Below are 21,306 nucleotides of genomic sequence, written 5' to 3' on the forward strand. Positions count from 1 at the left end.
TCCATTTAGGGCCCATTTGCAACTGAGCGTGTAGCGGGCGCACTCACAAAATGGCTGCCACGGGAGACTTACCTATTCAAAAAATAGCCTCGCCGTCTCAAAATGTTTATTGGTTAGAAAGTGAATTACACACCTTCCTTGGCATTTTTTCCTACCCATCCAGAAGGAACTTCCCAGAGCCCGAATTTATTGCTACAAATAAACGGCATAAAGACAGATGCGGTACACCACCCCAACTTCCCATTATGGCCTCCACAATTTTTCCCCAAAATAAAGAAGGGCTACATTTAGGATCCAGACGAGAGTAGACTTTTGGTCTACTGTTAAGGCACCAGGCTAGAAAGCGGGGGACCGCGAGTTCAAGTTCCGCTTTAGGCAGGAAAGCCAGCTGGGTGACTTTGGGGCCAAACTCAAGGAGAGGGTGAGTTCTAGTCCCGTCTTAAGCACGAGAGAGGACTGGGTGACTGTGCCAATCACCAGGAGAGAGTGAATTCTAGTTCCATCTTAGGTATCAGTTGGGTGGCTTTGGGCCAATCACCAGGAGACGGTGAGTTCTAGTTCCGCCTTAGGCATGAAAGGCGGCTGGGTGACTTTGGGCCAATCACCAGGAGAGGGTGAGTTCTAGTCCCGCCTTAGGCATGAAAGGCGGCTGGGTGACTTTGGGCCAATCACCAGGGGACGGTGAGTTCTAGTCCCGCCTTAGGCATGAAATCTGGCTGAGTGACTTTGGGCCAATCACCAGGAGACGGTGAGTTCTAGTCCCGCCTTAGGCCTAAAAGCCGGCCGGGTGACTTTGGGCCAATCACCAGGAGACGGTGAGTTCTAGTCCTGCTTTACACATGAAAGCCATCTGGGTGACTTTGGGCCAATCACCAGGGGACGGTGAGTTCTAGTCCTGCCTTAGGCAGGAAAGCCAGCTGGGTGACTTTGGGCCAATCACCAGGAGAGGGCAAGTTCTAGTCCTGCCTTAGGCATGAAAGGTAGCTGGGTGACTTTGGGCCAATCACCAGGAGACGGTGAGTTCTAGTCCCGCCTTAGTCATGAAAGCCAGCTGGGTGACTATGGGCCAATCACCAGAAGACAGTGAGTTCTAGTCCTGCCTTAGTCATGAAAGCTGGCCGGGCGACTCACCAGGGGATGGCGAGTTCTAGTCCTGCCTTAGGCATGAAAGCCGGCTAGGTGACTACAGGCAAATTGCCAGGAGACGAAGAGTTCTAGGGAAATGTTAGGAATGCAAACCAGCTGGGTGACTTTGAGTCAATCCTTCTCTCTCAGCCAACCCGGCCCCAAAGCTGTGGTAGTTGTGGTGAAAATAACAGGAAGAAAAAGTATTGGGACTTTTTAGACCCAACTAAACTAGGGACGTTTGCCTTCTTGAGTCATTTGTCAAAATAATAAAGTTGGGATATAAACAAATAAATTCATCCCAACAGAACTTTGGCACGTTGCTAATACCGCCCCAATTCTTAGAAAACGTGTCTCAGTGGAGACATTTAGAGTTCACCGCTTAGGCTTGGAAACACCATTTCACAAAAGTGCTTGTGAGTTTCCCCCACCCACCCACCTCACTTTTGCTCGATCCAATGCCTGGAGAGGGTCCCAAATAATAATTCAGCTGCTTTGCAAAAGGAACCATGCCTAGCTCGCTCTCTCCTGCCCAAACAACCCCTTGTAAAGCTTTACACAGCACGGTGGAAAAATTTGAATTCTCACTGCCAGGTAAACTGTTTGTGTCACAAATTGCCAGCATTCCCCAACAGGAAACAGGTGTATTTACAAACCTGTTTGAAAGCTGGACTGATGCAACTCAGGATATTTGGGGGAAAGAGTGGGGTTCAAGACACTTTTCACCAAGCCTAACTTTCACCGCATCCCCTCTTGGGATGCTACACAAAGACCACTGCACGCACACACACACACACACACACACAGAGAGGGGGGAAAAAAGCTTCCCAAATTGTTCCTCCCTGTTATTGCAGACCAAACTAACATCTTTTTGCAAAACAAGAGCTTTGGATCCTGGCGGCCCATCCCTAGACCAGATTTTCTCTCTTCCCCCCTCCCCCCTCCCCCAATCCCATCCCAGCAAACCACGGTTTGGAAAAGTCACCGCACAGGAGGGCAGACTAGAGTTTGGGGAATTTTTCAGGAAGAAAGAGCCGAACATCTGGAAGGAAAAAAAAAACCAAACAAATCTCAGCCGCCTCATCTGGAAATCTGCAATTTGGGTTTTGCTCACCTGGCTGGCTTTGTAGAACTGCTTCTTCAACCCTGCCACAGACATGACGACGAGGAAGAGGATGGTCCTCGGGTGTTCGCCGAATGCGGGGTCTGCCGAGGAAGCTGGACCCCACTTTGGGGCAAGAGGATGGTGGGCTGGTGATGGTGGGCACAGCAGCTTTGAGATCAGAGGGGGGCAGAAAAAGGGGGGCAGGAGGATCCCAGCTCTGGCACGAAGGGGTCAGCAGCCAGGCAGGGGTGGGTGGGTGGGTGTCAGGCAGATCCTGGCCACCCAGCAGAGATGCTCTAGCCTTGGGGAGTCTATAGGGTGGCTCCCCCAAAAGAGGCTGGGGGTCCGGATCAGAGCAGCTCGGAAGCACCCCAACAGAGCAGAGCAGCCCCTTCCCCAGTCAATCAAGGACCCCAGCTCTCTCCCAGCTCAAGGGCAAAACAGCCCCCCCAAAAAAACACACACACACACACACACCCAATTTAACAGCCAAAAACCAGCGTCCAATTCATGGAGTGGGGGCTCTGCCAAAGACGGAGGAGAGAGACTGCCTGCCTGCGAGGGCTGCTTTAAAGAAGCCGAGAAAGGCAGCCACTGCCCCCCCCCACCCCCAAATCAAACTGGCTGGCGGTTTTGCAACGGCTCAAGAGACTAGTCCTCAACGAGGCCAAAGGAGAGCAGAGCCGTCCGGCGGGCGGGCGGAGGAGCCGGCTTCAAAGAAGTGAGGTTTCGAGCAGGGAGGGTGGGAGCTGCCCCTCTCTCCCTTCTCCCTTTCCCCGGGAAGAGAGGGAACGAGAAAGAGAAGCAGGAGGAGAGCAGACGGGGCGGAGGGAGGAGGGAGGGCGGACGGACACAGAAAGTAGTCCCCGGAGTAGACGGGCCAACGGGCAAGGGGAAAAAAGGGAAGGAGGGAGACGAACGACGCCCTTCGGCTCCCGCGGAGCTCCGAGCTCAGCCCCGCTCGCCCTCCGCGCCCCTCGGGACGTTACACGGCCCGATGGCCCATTTCCGTCCCCTCTCTGCGCCTGCGCAAAGGCGCCCTTCTTTTCCCTCGGCGGAGGGATTCCATTTAAAAAGACCAGAGAGGGAAGAGGGGGGGAGTAAAAAAAAAAAGAGGATCCGGTTCCACGCTTTCCACCATAGATAAATAAAAGGTAGAGCGTTCGCGTGTATATATATATATATATATGTATCTATTCCCGTCCTTTCGCGAGAGGCAGAGAGAGCGTCAAGGAAAGCGCCAGAGCGCCCCCTGGCGCTTTTAACCCGCGACGCACGCGTGGGGCGGTACTGTTGTATTTGCAGTCCGCCCGGCCACGTGTTTCGGTACAAAATAAACAGAATAACCCGGTTGGAAGGGACCTCAGAGGTCGTCTAGTCCAACCCCCCTGCTCAAGCAGGAAACCCCTATGCCCTCAAAGGCCTCGACTTACAATAGTTCATTTAGTGACCGTTCAAAGTTACAACAGCAGTGGGGGGAAAAAAAGTAACACAACCATTTTTCACACTTATCGCCTTTTTAGTGGGCCTATGATCATGTGATCAAAATTCAGATGCTTGGCAACTGGTTCATATTTATTTATTTATTTATTTACTAATTTATTTATTTATTTATTTTAATTCCATTTATCTCCCGCCCTTCTCCGAAGACTCAGGGCGGCTTACAAGCTTAGCAGTAGCCTTCATTCTATGTATATGCCTGCTTATTAGGGCTTTCACACACACCCCAAGCGGCATTATTACAAACTCAGCTTAATTGCCCCCAACAATCTGGGTCCTCATTTTACCTACCTCGGAAGGATGGAAGGCTGAGTCGACCTTGAGCCTGGTGGGACTCGAACCTGCACTAATGGCAGGCAGCTGGGGTTACTTAAGGAGGCCTTAGCCCACTGCTCCACCAAGGCTCTAGCTGTTCCACCAAGGCTCTAGCCTTGGATTTGGATTTATTTGGATTTATATACCGCCCCTCTCCCGAAGGACTCGGGGCGGTGTACAGGGCAATTAAAGCACTATATACAACACATAATATACAAAAATTAAAATAAATTAAACCAAGTAGCCCTAAACAATAAAACAGGTTCTAAAATGTAAAATGTAAAATTTAAAAATCTAAAATCCCAGTCCCTCAGTCCGGGCCGGCAAGTTCAAACAGCCAAGTCTTCAGGTCGCGGCGGAAAGAGCGAAGGTCGGGAGCCATCCGGAGCTCAACCGGAAGCTGATTCCAGAGGGCAGGGCGCGCCCACAGAGAATGCTCTCCCCCTGGGGGCCGCCTGTCGACATTCCCTGACCGACAGCACCCTGAGGAGCGCACAGGACGATGGGAAGTTAACGCCGGCAAAAGCTGCTCCCGTAAATAATCCAGACCCATGCTCGTTGCTGTGTCCTGAGGTCACGCTATTCCCCATTGGCGACCTTTTGGCAAGCAAGCAAAATCCAATGGGAAAGCCAGATTCACTTAACAGCCGCGTTACTAACTTAACAACGGCAGTGATTCACTTAACAACTGCGGCAAGAAAGGTCATAAAATGGGACAAAGCTCGCTTAACTGTATCGCTTAGCCACGGAAATACTGGGTTTGACTGTAACCATAAATCAAGGACTACTGTATGTGACACTTAACAGAACGTGTTTATGAGATATTTGTATGTGTGCGCGTGGGTGTGTGTGCACCTTCAAGTCAGTGCTGAGTTCTGGGGACTGCCTAGAGTCCCAGGGGTGTCAAACTCGCAACGTCATGTGACGTATCGCGACTTTTTTCCCCATTGCCAGCAATGGGATGGGCACAGTTTTACTAAGATGCATCCAGCCCTCTGGCCGGCAGTTTGTCACCCCTGGCCTAGCCCAAGGCTATGTAACCTTGGCTCTTTTATGGCTCGTGTTCTTCAACCTTGGTGGAGCAGTGGGCTAATGCCTCCTTAAGTAACACCAGCTGCCTGCAATTAGTGCAGGTTCGCATCCCACCAGGCTCAAGGTCGACTCAGCCTTCCATCCATCCTTCCGAGGTAGGTAAAATGAGGACCCAGATTGTTGGGGGCAATTAAGCTGACTTTGTAATAATGCCGCTTGGGGTGTGTGTGTGAAAGCCCTAATAAGCAGGCATATACATAGAATGAAGGCTACTGCTAAGCTTGTAAGCCGCCCTGAGTCTTCGGAGAAGGGCGGGATATAAATGGAATAAAAATAAAAAATAAAAATTCCCAGAATTCCTCAGCCAGCCACGCTGAGGGGACAGGGAGAGGTTTCCAAACTGAGCCATGCCGGCTTAGGAATTCTGGGAGTTGAAGTCCACGAGTCCTAAAAGAGCCATGGTTGTCTACCCCTGGTCTAGGTTGGCAGAAGAAGCCTTCATTCTGCCGTGGATAGACAGTGGCTGATGATGATGACGAAAAGTAATCTTATCTTTACTATGTCAATGTCGGCACGACTTCTACAGAGCGGCAGTCAACTTAAGAAGCCGATTTTGACAGGAAGAGGCAGCGATTTCATGGGTGATTTATCTTAGATTTTTATTTGACTTTCACCAAATCCAGGCCATAAAAGACCGCCCTCAGCTCATGACATCACCTGCCTCCTTCGGGGTTGCCCAGCCACATTAATTTAAAAAATTGCAAATACATAAATTAAACCCATTAGTGAGTACCTTATTATCATATGTGGTGGACATGTGTTAAAGCAAGGAGCATTGGACAAAAATCCACACTTGGTTAGAAAAAATGTTAGAGAAACACATAGACCAGGAGTAAGCAAACTCGGCTCTTTTATGATTCATGGACTTCAACTCCCAGAATTCCTGAGCCAGCTGGCTCAGGAATTCTGGGAGTTGAAGTCCAGGTATAATGCCAGAAAAACCTGTTAAGCAAAGTACAATATTTGATCCTACCTGTGATAACAGCGGCAAGAATTATATTTGCACAATATTGGAAGAATGAAGAAATACCACCAGAAGAAGAAATAATCAAAAAAATATTAGACTGTGCGGAAATGGACAGACTTACTTTAAAGTTGAAAGAAAAAACAGAATATTTTCAACCTTGGGACCCGTTTTATCAATGGTGAAAGAAAAGATTTAGGGGTTAGGAATTTAATTTGTATTAGTGAATAAGATAGTCAGACAACGCGTTTTTGTGGAATAATTATTATTGAACTCTGTTTAAAAACAATAATAAAAAAACCTTTTTTTTAAAAAAATTAAACCCCTTAGTGAGACTTATTTCTCCCTACAGTCCACTTACCCTGACTCCCTCCATAGAGCCTTTAAAACCTGGTTTATTCACACCCTGGTTTAGAATAAGTGGCTAGACCAGGGGTCTTGAAACTTGGCCCTTTTATGACTTGTGGACTTCAACTCCCAGAATTCCTCAGCCAGGCAAGTCTAGCTGAGGAATTCTGGGAGTTGAAGTCCACAAGTCATGAAAGGGCCAAGTTTGAAGACCCCTGGGCTAGACTCCTTGGGTTTTGTTTTTTAAATAGCAGCCCGAGTTTCCATGAATGGACTTCAACTCCCAGAATTCCTCAGCCACATGGCTGGCTGAGGAATTCTGGGAGCTGAAGTCCACAGCTCTTAAAAGTTTGAAGAAAAATTTCTCCGCTTCCCCACTAGGCACATAAAGGATCCACTTTATGCAGACCATTCATTTCATCGGGAAATGAACCGCGGAGATTCCACTTTCCGCCTTCACTTTAGAAACTTTGCATTCCGGCCAATCAGGAGCACTCGTCTCTGCGCTGGCCAATAGGAAGGCAGCGGATTGGACCAATCAGCAGCGCCACGGGTTTGCCCTTTCAAGTTTCAGGCTGCGGATATTGTTATTGGTACGTTGTTTGTAGTTACGTTAAAGGGGAGTTAAAGCACATTATGAATTTGGTTAATTGTATATTATGCATAATTTTTATTTAGAATATGATTATTGTAACTATAATCCTGTATTTGGCTCTGGGAAGTGGGGGGGGGGAAGTGGGTGGGTTTGGGGTGGGAGGGATTTGGGGATATATTGTAAAATTTTGTTTTTGTAAAACTCTGTAATAAATAAAAAAAAATTGGTGACTAGGATAGCCCACCTCCTGGTTTAAATTTTGTTTGGCACTGTTTTCCCTTGGGACTTCTTTCAATGAAACAATGGCCGAAAAACGTTGCTAAAGCTAAGATAAAAATAAATAGGTCTTATTCTTTTTTTTAAAAAAAGTTTCAGGCTGCGGACTGAGCCATAGAGGTAAAGTTAAAAAAAAAAAGGAAGGATGGACAGTCTTTGGCGCCGGAATTAAAGCGACAGATTCATAGAATGGGGCAAACCTCACCTAACGACCGTCTTGCTTAGCAACGTCAATTTTGCGCTCAGTGGTGGTTGTAGGTCAAGGATTACTTGTACAGGATCAGAAAGGGAGAGAAAATGCCACAATGCCTACGTTTTCTCTCATAAGGTAACCTTTATTGTTACTTATAAGATAAAATAATCTCTATTGTCATTTTTTTTAACGGGGATTGTTTACTTGGCGGCTGCCCCAAAGAAGAGGGAGTCAAGCTATTCTCCAAAGCACCTGAAGGCGGGAGAAGAAGCAACGGATGGAAACTAATTAAGGAGAGAAGCAACCTTGAATTAAGGAGAAACTTCCTGATTGTTAGAACAATTAACCAGTGGAACAACCTGCCTCCAGAAGTTGTGAATGCTCCAACACTGGAAGTTTTTAAGAAGAGACTGGACAGCCATTTGTCTGAAATGGTATAGGGTTTCCTGCCTGAGCAGGGGGTTGGACTAGAAGACCTCCAAGGTCCCTTCCAACTTTATTATTATTAGTACTGTGGGCACACTGGCACGCATTAAAAATGAAATTGTTACCTGCTCTCAAAAGTGTGCTCATACATAACACACATGTTAACAGGCTATATACAACATATGTATATATCTACACCCTTATATATAAATACATATAAATATTAATCACTGTCGATCTTGAATACACAACAGAAAGAGGAAGCTTGTCACTTCACAAAGTAATACTATGAGAACTATCAAAAGGGAGAAACTTTCCAAAGAGTCTCAAAAGATGTTGAGTGCAGAGAAGTGGAACAAAAATGATTAAGGGAATACATAAACATATAAAGCACAGTTGCTGGAATTGGGCATGTCTAGTTTAATGAAGGACGAGGGGGGACATGATAACAATGCTCCAATATTTGAGGGGATGCCACAAAGAAGAGGGAGTCAAGCTATTTTCCAAAGCACCCCAAGGCAGGACAAGAAGCAACGGATGGAAATTGACCAAAGAGAGAAGCAACCTAGAACTAAGGAAAAACTTCCTGACAGCCAGAACAATTAACCAGTGGAACAACCTGCCTCCAGAATAGAATAGAGCTGGAAGGGACCTTGGAGGTCTTCTAGTCCAGCCCCTCCCTTAAGCAGGAGAACCTATACCATCTCCGACAAGTAACTGCCTTTTCTTGAAGTTGTGAATGCTCCAGCATTAAGAAGAGATTGGACAACTATTTGTCTGAAATGATATAGGGTCTCTTGCTTGAGCAGGGGGTTGGGCTAGAAGACCTTCAAGGTCCCTTCCAACTGTTAGTCTGTTAAATGAAACATGCCTCCAACTTTCAGGGATAACAACAACAACGACGATAATAATAATAAAGTTGGAAGGGACCTTGGAGGTCATCTAGTGCAACCCCCCGCTCAGGCAGGAAACCCTATACCGTTTCAGACAAATGGCTGTCCAGTCTCTTCTTAAAATCTTCCAGTGTTGGATCATTCACCGCTTCTGGAGGCAGGTCGTTCCACTGGTTAATTGGAGAAAAATTTCTCCTTAGTTCTAGGTTGCTTCTCTCCTTGGTGAGTTTCCATCCGTTGCTTCTTGTCCTGCCTTCAGGCGCTTTGGAGAATAGCTTGACTGCCTCTTCTTTGGGGCAGCCCCTGAGATATTGGAAGAAGGCTGTCCTGCCACACCTGCTCAGGCAGGAAACCCTATACCAGGGGTAGGCAACCTCTGCTCTTTTATGACTCATGGACTTCAACTCTCAGAATTCCTGAGTCAGCATAGCTAACTCAGGAATTCTGGGAGTTGAAGTCCATGAGTCATAAAAGAGCCGAGGTTGCCTACCCCTGCCCTATACCATTTCAGGCAAATGGCTGTCCAGTCTCTTCTTAAAAACTTCCAGTGTTGGAGCATTCACCACTTCTGGAGGCAGGTAGTTCCACTGGTTAATTGTTCTCATTGTCAGGGAATTTCTCCTTCGTTCTAGGTTGCTTCTCTCCTTGATGAGTTTCCATCCATAATAATAATAATAATAATAATAATAATAATAATAATAATAATAATAATAATAATAAGAAGAAGAAGAAGAAGAAGAAGAAGAAGAAGAAGAAGAAGAAGAAGAAGTAGTAGTAGTAGTTGGAAGGGATTTTGGAGGTCATCTAGTCCAACCCCCTGCTCAGGCAGGAAACCCTATACCATTTCAGACAAATGGCTGTCCAGTCTCTTCTTAAAGACTTCCAGTGTTGGAGCATTCACCACTTCTGGAGGCAGGCTGTTCCACTGGTTAATTGTTCTAACTGTCAGGAAGTTTCTCCTTAGTTCTAGGTTGCTTCTCTCCTTGACTAGTTTCCATCCATAATAATAATAATAATAATAATAATAATAATAATAATAATAATAATAATAATAATAAGAAGAAGAAGAAGAAGAAGAAGAAGAAGAAGAAGAAGAAGTAGTTGGAAGGGACCTTGGAGGTCATCTAGTCCAACCCCCTGCTCAGGCAGGAAACCCTATACCATTACAGGCAAATGGCTGTCCAGTCTCTCCTTAAAGACTTCCAGTGTTGGAGCATTCACCACTTCTGGAGGCAGGTAGTTCCGCTGGTTAGTTGTCTCCCCTCCCCCCCCCCACTTTCCCAAGTCTTGGGATGCAGCCCCTCTTTCTGGAAATTTGGAAAGATCAAAGCCACCTAGCAGCGGGCGAGCGCCCGGCTGCAGACGAGAGAAAGCGCTCTCTTTGATTCTCCCTCCCTCCTTCATTCCCCTCTCCAGAACCCGAAGTAGACACGCGTCGCTTTTTTTTCTCTCTCTCTCTCAGGGGTCTTGAAACTTGGCCCTTTTATGACTTGTGGACTTCAACTCCCAGAATTCCTCAGCCAGGCATGCCTGGCTGAGGAATTCTGGGAGTTGAAGTCCCCAAGTCATAAAAGCGCCAAGTTTGAAGACGCCTCCCGGGAGAGGCGGAGCCAGGCGGAGCGTTCGGGCCTGGTTCTCGCGAGACCTCTGAGCCGCCGCTTCCCGCTCCCTCCGCGCGCCTCCCTCCCTCGCGCCCAGCCGGCAGGGTCACGTGGGCGCGGCGTCCCGCCCTATCAGGGCGCCGGAGCGCGAAGGTCGGCCGAACTCCCGCCAAATACGAGCGAGCCGACGGGCGGTGGGGCGCAGGGCGAGCCGGACGGGGGCCGGCCGCGGCGAGGCTTCGCTGTCCCCGGGGATGTGACGGGAAGCGTCGGCTTCCCGCCGCCCGGCCGCTCTTCTCCTCGGGCAGGTGAGGGGCTAGAGCGAGCCGCGGGGGGGGGGGGGGCGGAGGGGGAGGGGGAGGGAAGGAACCCCGAGGGGAAATTGAGGCGGGGAAGGAAGAAAAAGGAAAGGAGGGGGGTCTCTCAGCGGGTACTGAGGGGAAACGGAGGCAGGGAGGGGAGAGTTCTGTGAGGGGAAACAGGCAGGGAGGGCAGGGGCCTGAGGGGGAAACAGGCAGGGAGGGGAGGGGTCTCTAAAGGGAAACTGAGGCAGGGAGGAGAGGGGTCTCTGGGGGAAACAGGCAGGGAGGGGAGGGGTCTGTGTGGGGAAACTGAGGCAGGGAGGGCAGGGGTCTGAGGGGGAAACAGGCAGGGAGGGGAGGGGTCTCTAAAGGGAAACTGAGGCAGGGAGGGCAGGGGTCTGAGGGGTAACAGGGAGGGAGGGGTCTCTGGGGGAAACTGAGGCAGGGAGGGGAGGGGTCTCTAAAGGGAAACTGAGGCAGTGAGGGCAGGGGTCTGTTTGGGGGAAACAGGCAGGGAGGGGAGGGGTCTGTGAGGGGAAACAGGCAGGGAGGAGAGGGGTCTGTCTGGGGGAAACTGAGGCAGTGAGGGCAGGGGTCTGAGGGGGAAACAGGCAGGGAGAAGAGGGGTCTCTAAAGGGAAACTGAGGCAGTGAGGGCAGGGGTCTGGGGGAAACTGAGGCAGGGAGGGGAGGGGTCTGTGAGGGGAAACAGGCAGGGAGGGGAGGGGGCTCGAAGAAACTGAGGCAGGGAGGGGAGGGGTCTCTGGGGGAAACAGGCAGGGAGGGGAGGGGTCTCTAAAGGGAAACAGGCAAGGAGGGCAGGGGTCTCGGGGAAACAGGCAGGGAGGAGAGGGGTCTGTCGGGGAAACTGAGGCAGGGAGGAGAGGGGTCTCTGGGGGAAACAGGCAGGGAGGGGAGGGGTCTGTGTGGGGAAACTGAGGCAGGAAGGGCAGGGGTCTGAGGGGGAAACAGGCAGGGAGAAGAGGGGTCTAAAGGGAACTGAGGCAGGAGGGAGGGGTTTCTGGGGGAAACTGAGGCAGGGAGGGGAGGGGTCTCTGAGGCAACTGAGACAGGAGGGAGGGAGAAGGGAGGGGGTCTCTAAAGGGAAATTGAGCCAGGAGGGAGGGGTCTCTGAGGTGGTAGGGAGAGGGGGGTTCTGTAAGGCAGGAGGGAGGCAGGGAGGGAAGGGCTCTTGAAGCAAAACTGAGGCAAGCAGGAGGGTCTCTGAGGGGAAACAGGCAGGGAGGAGGAGTTGCTGAGGGGAAATGAAGCACGGTGGGCAGGGACCTCTGAAGGGAAACAAGAAGTAGTAGGGGTCTCTGAGGGGAAACTGAGGCAGGCAGGGGCCACAAAGAGGGCAGAAGGGCCTTGGATCGGAGGCCTCATCAGCTTTGGGGGGGGAGGGCTTCACCTGGAGGCTCGAGACTGGGGTTCGAGGCATTGTGTGAACCCTGAGCAGGGCTTAAATCCTGGGACAGTTAAAAGTATTGGGGGAAACCCCACTTGCACATCAGGGGAGAAGTCACAGAGCTGGGGGCACTGAGCAAAGGAAGATTGGCCCAGGGAGGAGAATAGTAGCCAAATTGGATGCTGGGGGGGGCGGGGCGGGGGTTTCACATTGAGATGCTGCATCCCAGGGGTTCCTTCAACGCTTTCAATCATGGCTTGCAAATTTCAGTGGCTGGCTTAAACTAAATCCAACCAAGGTACGGTACTTGATAGGTGAATCAGAAACAAACTGTTAATGTGTGTGTGTGTGTGTGTGTGTGTGTGTGTGTGTAGTGTGTAGTTTAATGATAAGGGGGACTTGACTTGGCATGGGGTGGCTAGAACTGAGTGATCACAAGAAGGAATGGGTGAAGGCCGACGGCCGTTGTTAATCTGAGGTGAACAATATCACATTTGTTCTGAATATCTACAGAAATTTCATTATTATCTGCCTTTGCTAGGCAACTATGGAGTGTCGAAATAAAACTGGAGTTCCAGCCCGGAAGCTAATCCAAGGTAACTTGTTTTTTCTCTTCAAATATGTAATCTGCTTTTTCAACTTTTTATGTTTTTCTTATTACTTGGATTTGTAATGCTGTTTGTATTCAATTCTGTGTTTCCTACCTTTATCCTTTCACGGAGTTGCAGAAACTAGAATGCAAAGGCCCAAAGGGAAGGGCGGTTCTTTTATGCTATTAACTTCGTTGAATGGTGTGGCGGATATTAATTCATCTTGGGTTTGTTGAACTGCGGTCCTGAACAGCGCTGAACTAGTCAGCGACTTGAGAATAGTCCCCATTAGTGCATCTGCAGCCAGGAGCCTGGGTCTCCTTTAAAACTGCAGTTTTGAAGAGCATATAGGAGTTGTGGCCAGGGGGGCATTTGCCCAGGTTCGCCTGGTGCGCCAGTTGTGCCCCTATCTGGACCGAGATTTTTAATTTTTAATTTCCATTTATATCCCGCCCTTCTCCGAAGACTCAGGGCGGCTTACAAGATGCTCTACATACAGTCACTCACGCGCTCGGTACCTCCCATATACATTACTGCAATGCTCTCTACATGGGGCTGCCCTTGAAGACCACCCGGAGGCTCCAGCTGGTGCAGAATGCGGCCACGCGGGTTGTGATGGGAGCATCCCGATACTCCCATATTACACCCCTCCTGCGTGAGCTGCATTGGTTACCAGTTGCCCTCCAGATGAGATTTAAGGTGCTGGTACTTACCTTTAAAGCCCTACATGGCTTAGGCCCAGGATACTTGCAGGACCGTCTGCTGCCGGGAACGACTTCCCATCGCCCAGTGCGGTCACACAGGGAGGGCCTCCTCAGGGTGCCGTCGGCCAGACAATGTCGGCTGGTGACCCCCAGGGGGAGGGCCTTCTCTGTGGGAGCGCCAGACCTATGGAACCAACTTCCCCTTGAGCTCTGGATGGCCCCGGATCTCCGGTCCTTTCGTCGCGGCCTCAAAACATTTCCATCAGGCTGACCTGGACTGACGACGGTTTTTTTTTTTAAAAAAAAATGTTTTTAATATTTTTTTATTTTATTTTTATTTTAATCCCATTTATATCCCGCCCTTCTCCGAAGACTCAGGGCGGCTTTCAATTTAAGCACAAACCAATGTGCTTAGCAGTAGCCTTCATTCTATGTATATGCCTGCTTATTAGGGCTTACACACACACACCCCCAAGCGGCATTATTACAAAGTCAGCTTAATTGCCCCCAACAATCTGGGTCCTCATTTTACCTACCTCAGAAGGATGGAAGGCTGAGTCGACCTTGAGCCTGGTGGGACTCGAACCTGCACTAATTGCAGGCAGCTGGTGTTACTTAAGGAGGCCTCAGCCCACTGCTCCACCAAGGTTCTAAGGCTTTATCACTGGGGCTTGTTAGTTTAATCTTTTTGTTAACATTTGTATTATTGTGTTTTATTGTTGTTAGCCGCCCTGAGTCCTTCAGGAGATAGGGCGGCATATAATATAATAATAATAATAATAATAATAATAATAATAATAATAATAATAATAATAATAATAATAATAAACCTTTATTGTCAAAGTCCCAATAATAAATAAATAAATACTGGTAGTCCTCAGCTTACAATCAAAATCGAGCCCAAAAATTTCTGTTGCTAAGTGAGACCGTTAAGTGAATTTTGACCCATTTTATGACCTTTCTTGCCACAGTTATTAAGTGAACCATTGCAGTTGTTAAGTGACTCTGGCTTCCTCATTGACTTTTCTTGTCAGAAGGTTGCAAAAGGAGATCACGTGGCCCCGGGACACTGCGACTGCCATAAATACATGCCAGTTTCCAAGTGTGTAAATTTTGATCATGTGACTATGTTGATGCTGCAACGGTTGCAAGTCTGAAAAATGGCCATAAATTAGTGCCACTAGAACTTTGGCCACTAAACAAATGGTTGTAAGTCAAGGACTATGTCGTTGCTTGAGCTGTGGGATGGGTGATGATAGCTCACTGTAAGAATCTAAGGACTCATATTAACAGGTCAAACATTACATTATGTCATAATTTATGTAAGTATGTGGAATAACTAGAGTAGGTTGGGTTCATTCCTGTCACTAAGCAGTATTAAATCATGGTTTAATAATGCCTGTGTCCTAGTTCATATAGCAGTCAAAAGGAAGCAATTATATGGCTTAATGTTATGCCTGAATTCAGCTATATTATTTGCCTCTGGTACTGGAGAAAATATTGTGGATACAGAACCGCCAAACTCATGGCTGGTATTGATAGTTTTATGTTTTTGAATCTGTCAAAATTCCCTTTTGGAGCTAAATTAACAGCATTCTCTGTGTCTTATAGTAATAAATTTAATTGTCAATTATGTTTGGATACATTTGCATGGCTATTAATAGATTCCTGGGTGGCTTACAAAGCCAAAGGCCAAAATACAATTTAAACATTCAATACTATTACCTTCTAAATGAAGACAGAATCAATCAGTTGTTCCAGAATGAGAAACTACAGTAAATAGAATCTAGGCTTGGTTTAAATTTAAATTATGTTCTAAAAGGCTCCGGTGATTTGAAAGATACACGTGCTCTCAGAAAGCACTTCTTTTGTCTCCAATTTTCCATGTTTCAAACCAAAAGCCTTTCTCATCCAGCGTTTTCCCCCCCGCATTGTTCGGGCAGATGCTGTGGGAAGCCCAGTGTGATACTCTCCCACTTGTGTTCCCTAGTTCACTCCTACTAAGAAGCTTTAATGATAATGTGCATCTGTCATCCTTAACAGCCTTCAACCTCTTTGTTTTTCCTGAATTCGTCTCATTCCCCCTTCAGAGTTATCCAGTTGCCATTGCTCCATTTGATAGAAGTGAATTCCGTGGTTTAATTATGCCTCATTTTTTTTCAAGTACCTGTTCAGACTCTTTAATTACTTCGAATGACTCTAGTTTCTAATATTTTAAGAGAAAAAAGGTTGCCCACATTTGAACCGTGGGCCCCTTAGCCTTACACTATAAAAATTTGTCAGACATTTTCCTCATATTCAAATTTAGTTATCCGTAGTCTGTGGTCCAGGGTCCACTGATGGGCTGTGAGAATACATCCATAAATATCGGTTGCCAGGCTGACAAAGAATCTGGGGACTGTACTCTTAACAGCTACTGCAAGCTTCTCTATCGTTAGTGAATAAATCTATCTCCCTGATGGATTGCAGGTAGAAAGAAATCAGAAACTTTTGTCAGGCCCCACAAACCAAGAACAACACATGGGGTTACTTCTGAGTAGTTTTGTTTGCCTACAGACAGACTAACGCAGCTATCTGCGCAACTATAGATACATCTGTGAACTGTTAGGGAGGGTCTGTCTTTGCCCCCTTCCTAACAGACTTTCCAAGCTTTGCTGCCCTCTGGAAAGCCACCCTTCCCTCTGTGACTCCAGGCCACATTTCACTACACATACACACTGCCACAATATACATGAAACTAGATTGTTTTAAATGGGAGACGGTTCTGTGGCTAGAATTCTTGCCATCCCGTCTTTTCTCAATAAAACTTGCTAATGAGAAACCCTGTTTAGAATTCTGCTTGGAAAAAGAGCTTGACAATTTAAGTAGCCCCGGATACGGGTGTCAAGCAACTAAAATATTATTTGTCTAGGTGGGAACACAAAAGATCTCCAGGGATTTGGCCACAATGTCAATTTATGGTCTTGAAAAATAAAAATGTTTAATTTGAAACTTTGCGTGAAGCTTGGATGTCAGTTGAGAAGGACGTATGTGTAATATCTGCAGGCTTTCTGTTGCCGATTTTTAGCTTGTGTGATAATCCTCCAAAGCAGGGGTAGGCAACCTTGGCTCTTTTTATGATTCGTGGACTTCAACTCCCAGAATTCCTGAGCCAGCCATGTTGCCTACCTCTGCTCTAAAGCTTTTGATGACATTGGCGATAGTCCATCTAAAGAAAAAGGTTCTGAATCTGTCTTAACACCATTTAGTTGCCTTATTTTGATAGTAGTCTCTTTATCGAGCATTTGTACAAGAGTGATAAATGTTGACAGATTCCATTCAGGATCCCCAGTGTGGCATTTTCCTTTTTAAGGAGCTTGTAGCTTTTAGTGAGCATTTTTTTTCCCACTACAAGATTCCTTTCTTGGTCAGATGTCAAGGGACTGTCCTGTGCCAGAAAGGTATATATTTTGAAGTAAGAATTATTAACATCATTACTTTTTTATTTAGTCTTTTTGTATAACTCAAGGTGGCAAATACAGCAATAGCACTTGGACTTACATCCCGCTTCACAGTACAGCAATCAGGGTCCTCATTTTATTGACCTTGGGAGGATGGGAGGCTGAGTCAACCTTGAGCCCGTGAGGATCGAACTACTGGCAGTGAGCAGAGTTAGCCTGCAATGCTGCTTTCTAACCACTGCATCACCACTGCTCATGAACATACCTAATACCTTATTTCCCCGAGAACAACCACTCTTTGAGGTGAGTTGGGCTGAGAGAGAGAGAGAGAGAGACTGGCTCAAAATCAGCTTTCATGCCCAAGGAATCAAGTTCTCTAACCCATATAGGAAATAGTGTGATGCTGGTTGTTTAATTTTCCATTTTTATAAAGGTGATGGACCTTACACACAAGTAATTCGAGGTAGGAAATAAAAATAATTGCAAACCACCCCATGGACTGAGCGGATAAAATAACGGATGCTGCTGCTGATCGCAGTTCTTTTAAAAGGATTTGCATGTTGGTTTGTTTTAAACCGGTTTTATCGGATCGTTGCTTTTATCTGTTGTGAGCTGCTTAGACGTGATGGGCAGCCATACAAATTACATAACGATAATATTCATTTTATTGATCATTATTCCAGCTCGACTGCCCTTCAAGCGCTTGAATCCCGTACCAAAGGAGAAACACGACACAAACGCCGAAGTGAAGAGAGCCAGGAGCGTGCAGCACGTCCTCCATCAAAACACATCCCACCCTGCCTCACCGCATCCGTTATCGGACAATGTGGAAAACAGTTGCGAGGAAGCGTCGGAGTCACACGTCCCACAACTGGTCAATGGCAAGGGTCCTCTGGATAACTTTGTGCAGAAAGGCAAAAAGAAGGATGCAAGTCAGTCTCCGCTCTTAATAGACTTGACAGACGACCCACCTGACAGACCGAATGAGAACACGGGCGCCATCCATTCCAACATCAGAGTAGCATCTTTGGGGGAAACCCCGAAGGAGGAAGAAGGCCAGGCCGGTTCCCCAAATTCCTCTAGTGACACCCAGCTAGATCCTTGTTTAGAAACTTGCTTAGATGTAACAGATAAGGAACTTCCAAGTGCGGGGTCAGCTGGGATTGAAACCAACATTCCCAAGGAGGATAAACCTCAGAATGTCATATTTGAACGGAAAATGCCGGTTGTGGTTCTGGAGGACATCTTGGCCACGAGATCTCCTCAAGCTGCAGCTTTGGAACGGAGCGCACCTTCCGAAAACGAAACCATGGAGTCTTGTCCCGAAGAGGACACGCCTTGTACAAATTCCTCCTCGAGTTCTCTCTCTCTCACCAGCTCTCCCCAGTCTCCGGTTACCAGGGAGCACGACGTTACTCCGATAGCTGCTTCAACACCGCTTTGGAAGGTTGGTATCCGCTTCAGGAAAGCCACACCATGGTAAATATAACAGGGAGTCCTTTTAGTGACCGCTCGGAGTTACAACAGCAGTGAAAAAAGGGATCTATGACGGTTTTTCACACCAGCATTGCAGCATCAGTCACGGGATCAAATTTTAGAGGCTTGGCCACAGGCTCACATTTGTGATGGTTGCAGCGTCCTGGGGTCATGTGATCCCCTTTTGCAACATACATACATACATATGGATCTTTGGTCACTCGGGTTTTTCCCCGCGTAGAACTAAAGGTGTAGGAGCAACATTTCGACGGAATCCCATCTCTTTTTGGAGAACACACCCCCTCTGGCAGTTTAAAAAAGAGGAACAAACCGCCACATGCTTCTCCCAGAAGAAGGAAGCTGAAGCCACTAGCCTGATGATGATGGATGGGATTCCGTCGAAACGTTGCTCCTACACCTTCAATTCTATGCGGGGGAAAAACCCGAATGACCAAAGATCCACATACAAACACCCGCGAAAACCTCAGAAAACATATATGTGTGTGTGTGTGTGTGTGTGTGTGTATGTATGTATGTGTGTATCTGTTATGTGTGTGTATGTGTGTATGTGTATATGTATATGTAATGCCGGCCACATGACCACGGAGACGTCCTCGGACAAGCGCTGGCTCTTCGGCTTTGAAACAAAGATGAGCACCGGCCCCTAGAGTCGGAAATGACTAGCACGCATGTGCGGGTGTGCTAGTCGTTTCTGACTCTAGGGGCCAGTGCTCATCTCCGTTTCAAAGCTGAAGAGCCAGTGCTGGTCCGAGGACGTCTCCGTGGTCATGTGGCCGGCATGATTAGACGCCAAAGGCGCACGGAACGCTGTTACCTTCCCACCGGAGTGGTCCCTATTTTTCTACTTGCATTTTTTACGTGCTTTCGAACTGCTAGGTTGGCAGAAGCTGGGACGAGTAACAGGCGCTCACTCTGTTGCGCGGCCCTCGGGATTCGACCCACCACACCGCCGACCTTCAGTTCGACAAGCTCAGCGTCCTAACCCACTGAGCCACCGCGTCCCTTTTGTGTGTGTGTAAGTTATATATATATATGTGTGTGTGTGTGTGTAAGTTATATATATGTGTGTGTAAATTATGTGTGTGTGTGTGTATATGTGTGTGTTTGTGTGTGTTTTCTGAGGTTTTCGCGGGTGTTTGTATGTAGATCTTTGGTCATTCGGGTTTTTTCCCATGTAGAATTGAAGGCAGAGCAACGTTTTGACGAAATCTCATCCGTCATCCTCAGGCTGGTGGCTTCAGCTTCGTTAATTAGGGAGGCTGATATTCGTAAGTTGTGACTATAGCCTGCGGATAGCCTTGGGTTAGGCTGAAATAGGGAAGAAAGATTTAACTAGCAAGGTATTCAAAAGACTTGAAAAATACTTCACACACACACACACACACACACACACACACACACACATAAAGTATTTGTTAAGTATTTTAGAATTTTAGCAATCCAAAAAATTTTACATATATATATATGTATATGTGTGTATGTATATGTATACATTTATTTATTTATTTATTTATTTATTTATTTATTTATTTATTTATTTATTTATTTATTTGATTTATATACCGCCCTTCTCCCGAAGGACTCAGGGCGGTGTACAGGGCAATAAAAATAAGAATACAGGATACAAGATTTAACGTTAAATGATTGTGCCCAATGTGGTAAGTTAGTTAAAATAATGTTAAAACCCCAAACCCATCAGGCCAGGCCGGCTTGTTCGAATAGATAAGTTTTTAGATCACGTCGGAAGGAGCGAAGGTCGAGGGCCATCCATAGTTCAGCCGGTAAGCGGTTCCAAAGGATTGGTGCGCCCACCGAGAATGCTCTCCCCCTGGGGGTCACCAGCCGACATTCTCTGACCGGTGGTACCCTGAGGAGGCACTCTCTGTGGGAGCGTACAGGATGGAGGGAAGTTGACGCCGGCAGTAGGTGCTCCCGTAGGTAATCCGGACCCATGCCATGTAGGGCTTTGTATGTCATCACCAGCACCTTGAATTTCACTCGGAAGGCAACTGGAAGCCAATGCAGCTCACGGAGCAGAGGTGTAACATGGGAGTATCGGGAGACCCCCAAAAGAACTTGCGCAGCTGCATTCTGTACTAGCTGAAGCTTCTGAGTGGTCCTCAAGGGCAGCCCCATGTAGAGAGCATTGCAGTAGTCTAAACGAGAGGTCACAAGTGCATGAATGACTGTACGCAAGGCATCCAGGTCCAGATAGGGTCGCAACTGGCGCACCAGACGAACCTGGGCGAAGGCCCCTCTAGTCACAGCTCCTATATGATCTATATATATATATAACAATAACAATTTTTAATGCTTAGTAAACAGCGTGTTGTCTGGGTTCATACATTTAAAAAAACAATTTCTATAATTCCATGATCAATATATTAATTGAAATATTTCCTTGATCTTCTTCCAGTAGTATTCTCCTTTCGTCAACATTAAATATAGTTCTTAATGCTTTCAATACATACAAGGTTGGATATAAACATTTTTTTCTTGTGTTTGTACAAGTAACAGTAGCATTAGCATATAATATCTTTTCTGATCGGCTTATGTTTCAATTCTATTTGTAAAAATCATCATTAAGTCACTATATATCCTGTTCTCAAGATTCTTATTTAAGTTTAGTTTCCCCTCTGTATTCAGATTACTCTTACCAGTCATAATTTTCCCAAAGTTAATTGCCTTTAAATATCCAAACTTTTCATTCACTTACACCATCCCAATATTTTTACATTTCATATAAAAAATACTATACTACCTGTATATCTTATCCCTCTCACTGTAGGGCTCCTTTATGTCCATAATTTATCTATTCTTTTAACCATATTCAAACCGGTGTTTAATCATATAGTACTCCATCTGGTAAGTCGCATTAAATCTCTTGAATCTAACTCTAATTCTCTTCTTTTGCCAAGTAGCTTTCTGAGTCA

At 46.9% G+C, this 21,306-nt stretch overlaps 3 protein-coding genes across 5 annotated transcripts in view; 1 reads left to right on the forward strand and 2 right to left on the reverse strand.

The window, feature by feature from the left end:
* The window catches only part of SH3GL1 (SH3 domain containing GRB2 like 1, endophilin A2), a 73,962-nt gene extending 70,727 nt beyond the window's left edge, over positions 1–3,235 (reverse strand). Inside the window, exon 1 of the mRNA XM_083350338.1 lies at positions 2,240–3,235. Within this exon, the coding sequence (XP_083206464.1) occupies positions 2,240–2,284 (45 nt within the window). The 5' untranslated portion in view covers positions 2,285–3,235. The remainder of the gene's footprint in view (positions 1–2,239) is intronic.
* The window catches only part of LOC310632881 (uncharacterized protein), a gene marked incomplete at its 5' end in the record, with an annotated part of 266,672 nt that overhangs the window by 126,334 nt on the left and 119,032 nt on the right, over positions 1–21,306 (reverse strand). The window lies entirely within an intron of this gene.
* CHAF1A (chromatin assembly factor 1 subunit A) overlaps positions 10,557–21,306 on the forward strand; it is a 42,985-nt gene continuing 32,235 nt past the window's right edge. The window contains exons 1-3 of one of the 3 annotated variants that reach the window (XM_083363369.1): positions 10,557–10,741; positions 12,656–12,738; positions 17,560–18,323. In XM_083363369.1, coding sequence (XP_083219495.1) covers positions 12,690–12,738; positions 17,560–18,323 — 813 coding nt within the window. In that variant the 5' untranslated portion in view covers positions 10,557–10,741; positions 12,656–12,689. Of the gene's footprint in view, positions 10,742–12,655; positions 12,739–16,998; positions 18,324–21,306 lie in introns of those variants that run through there. The other 2 variants (XM_083363368.1, XM_083363367.1) reach the window with 2 other exon arrangements.

This window comes from Vipera ursinii (assembly GCF_947247035.1).
Source record: "Vipera ursinii genome assembly, chromosome: 1".
Classification (NCBI taxonomy): Eukaryota; Metazoa; Chordata; class Lepidosauria; order Squamata; family Viperidae; genus Vipera; species Vipera ursinii.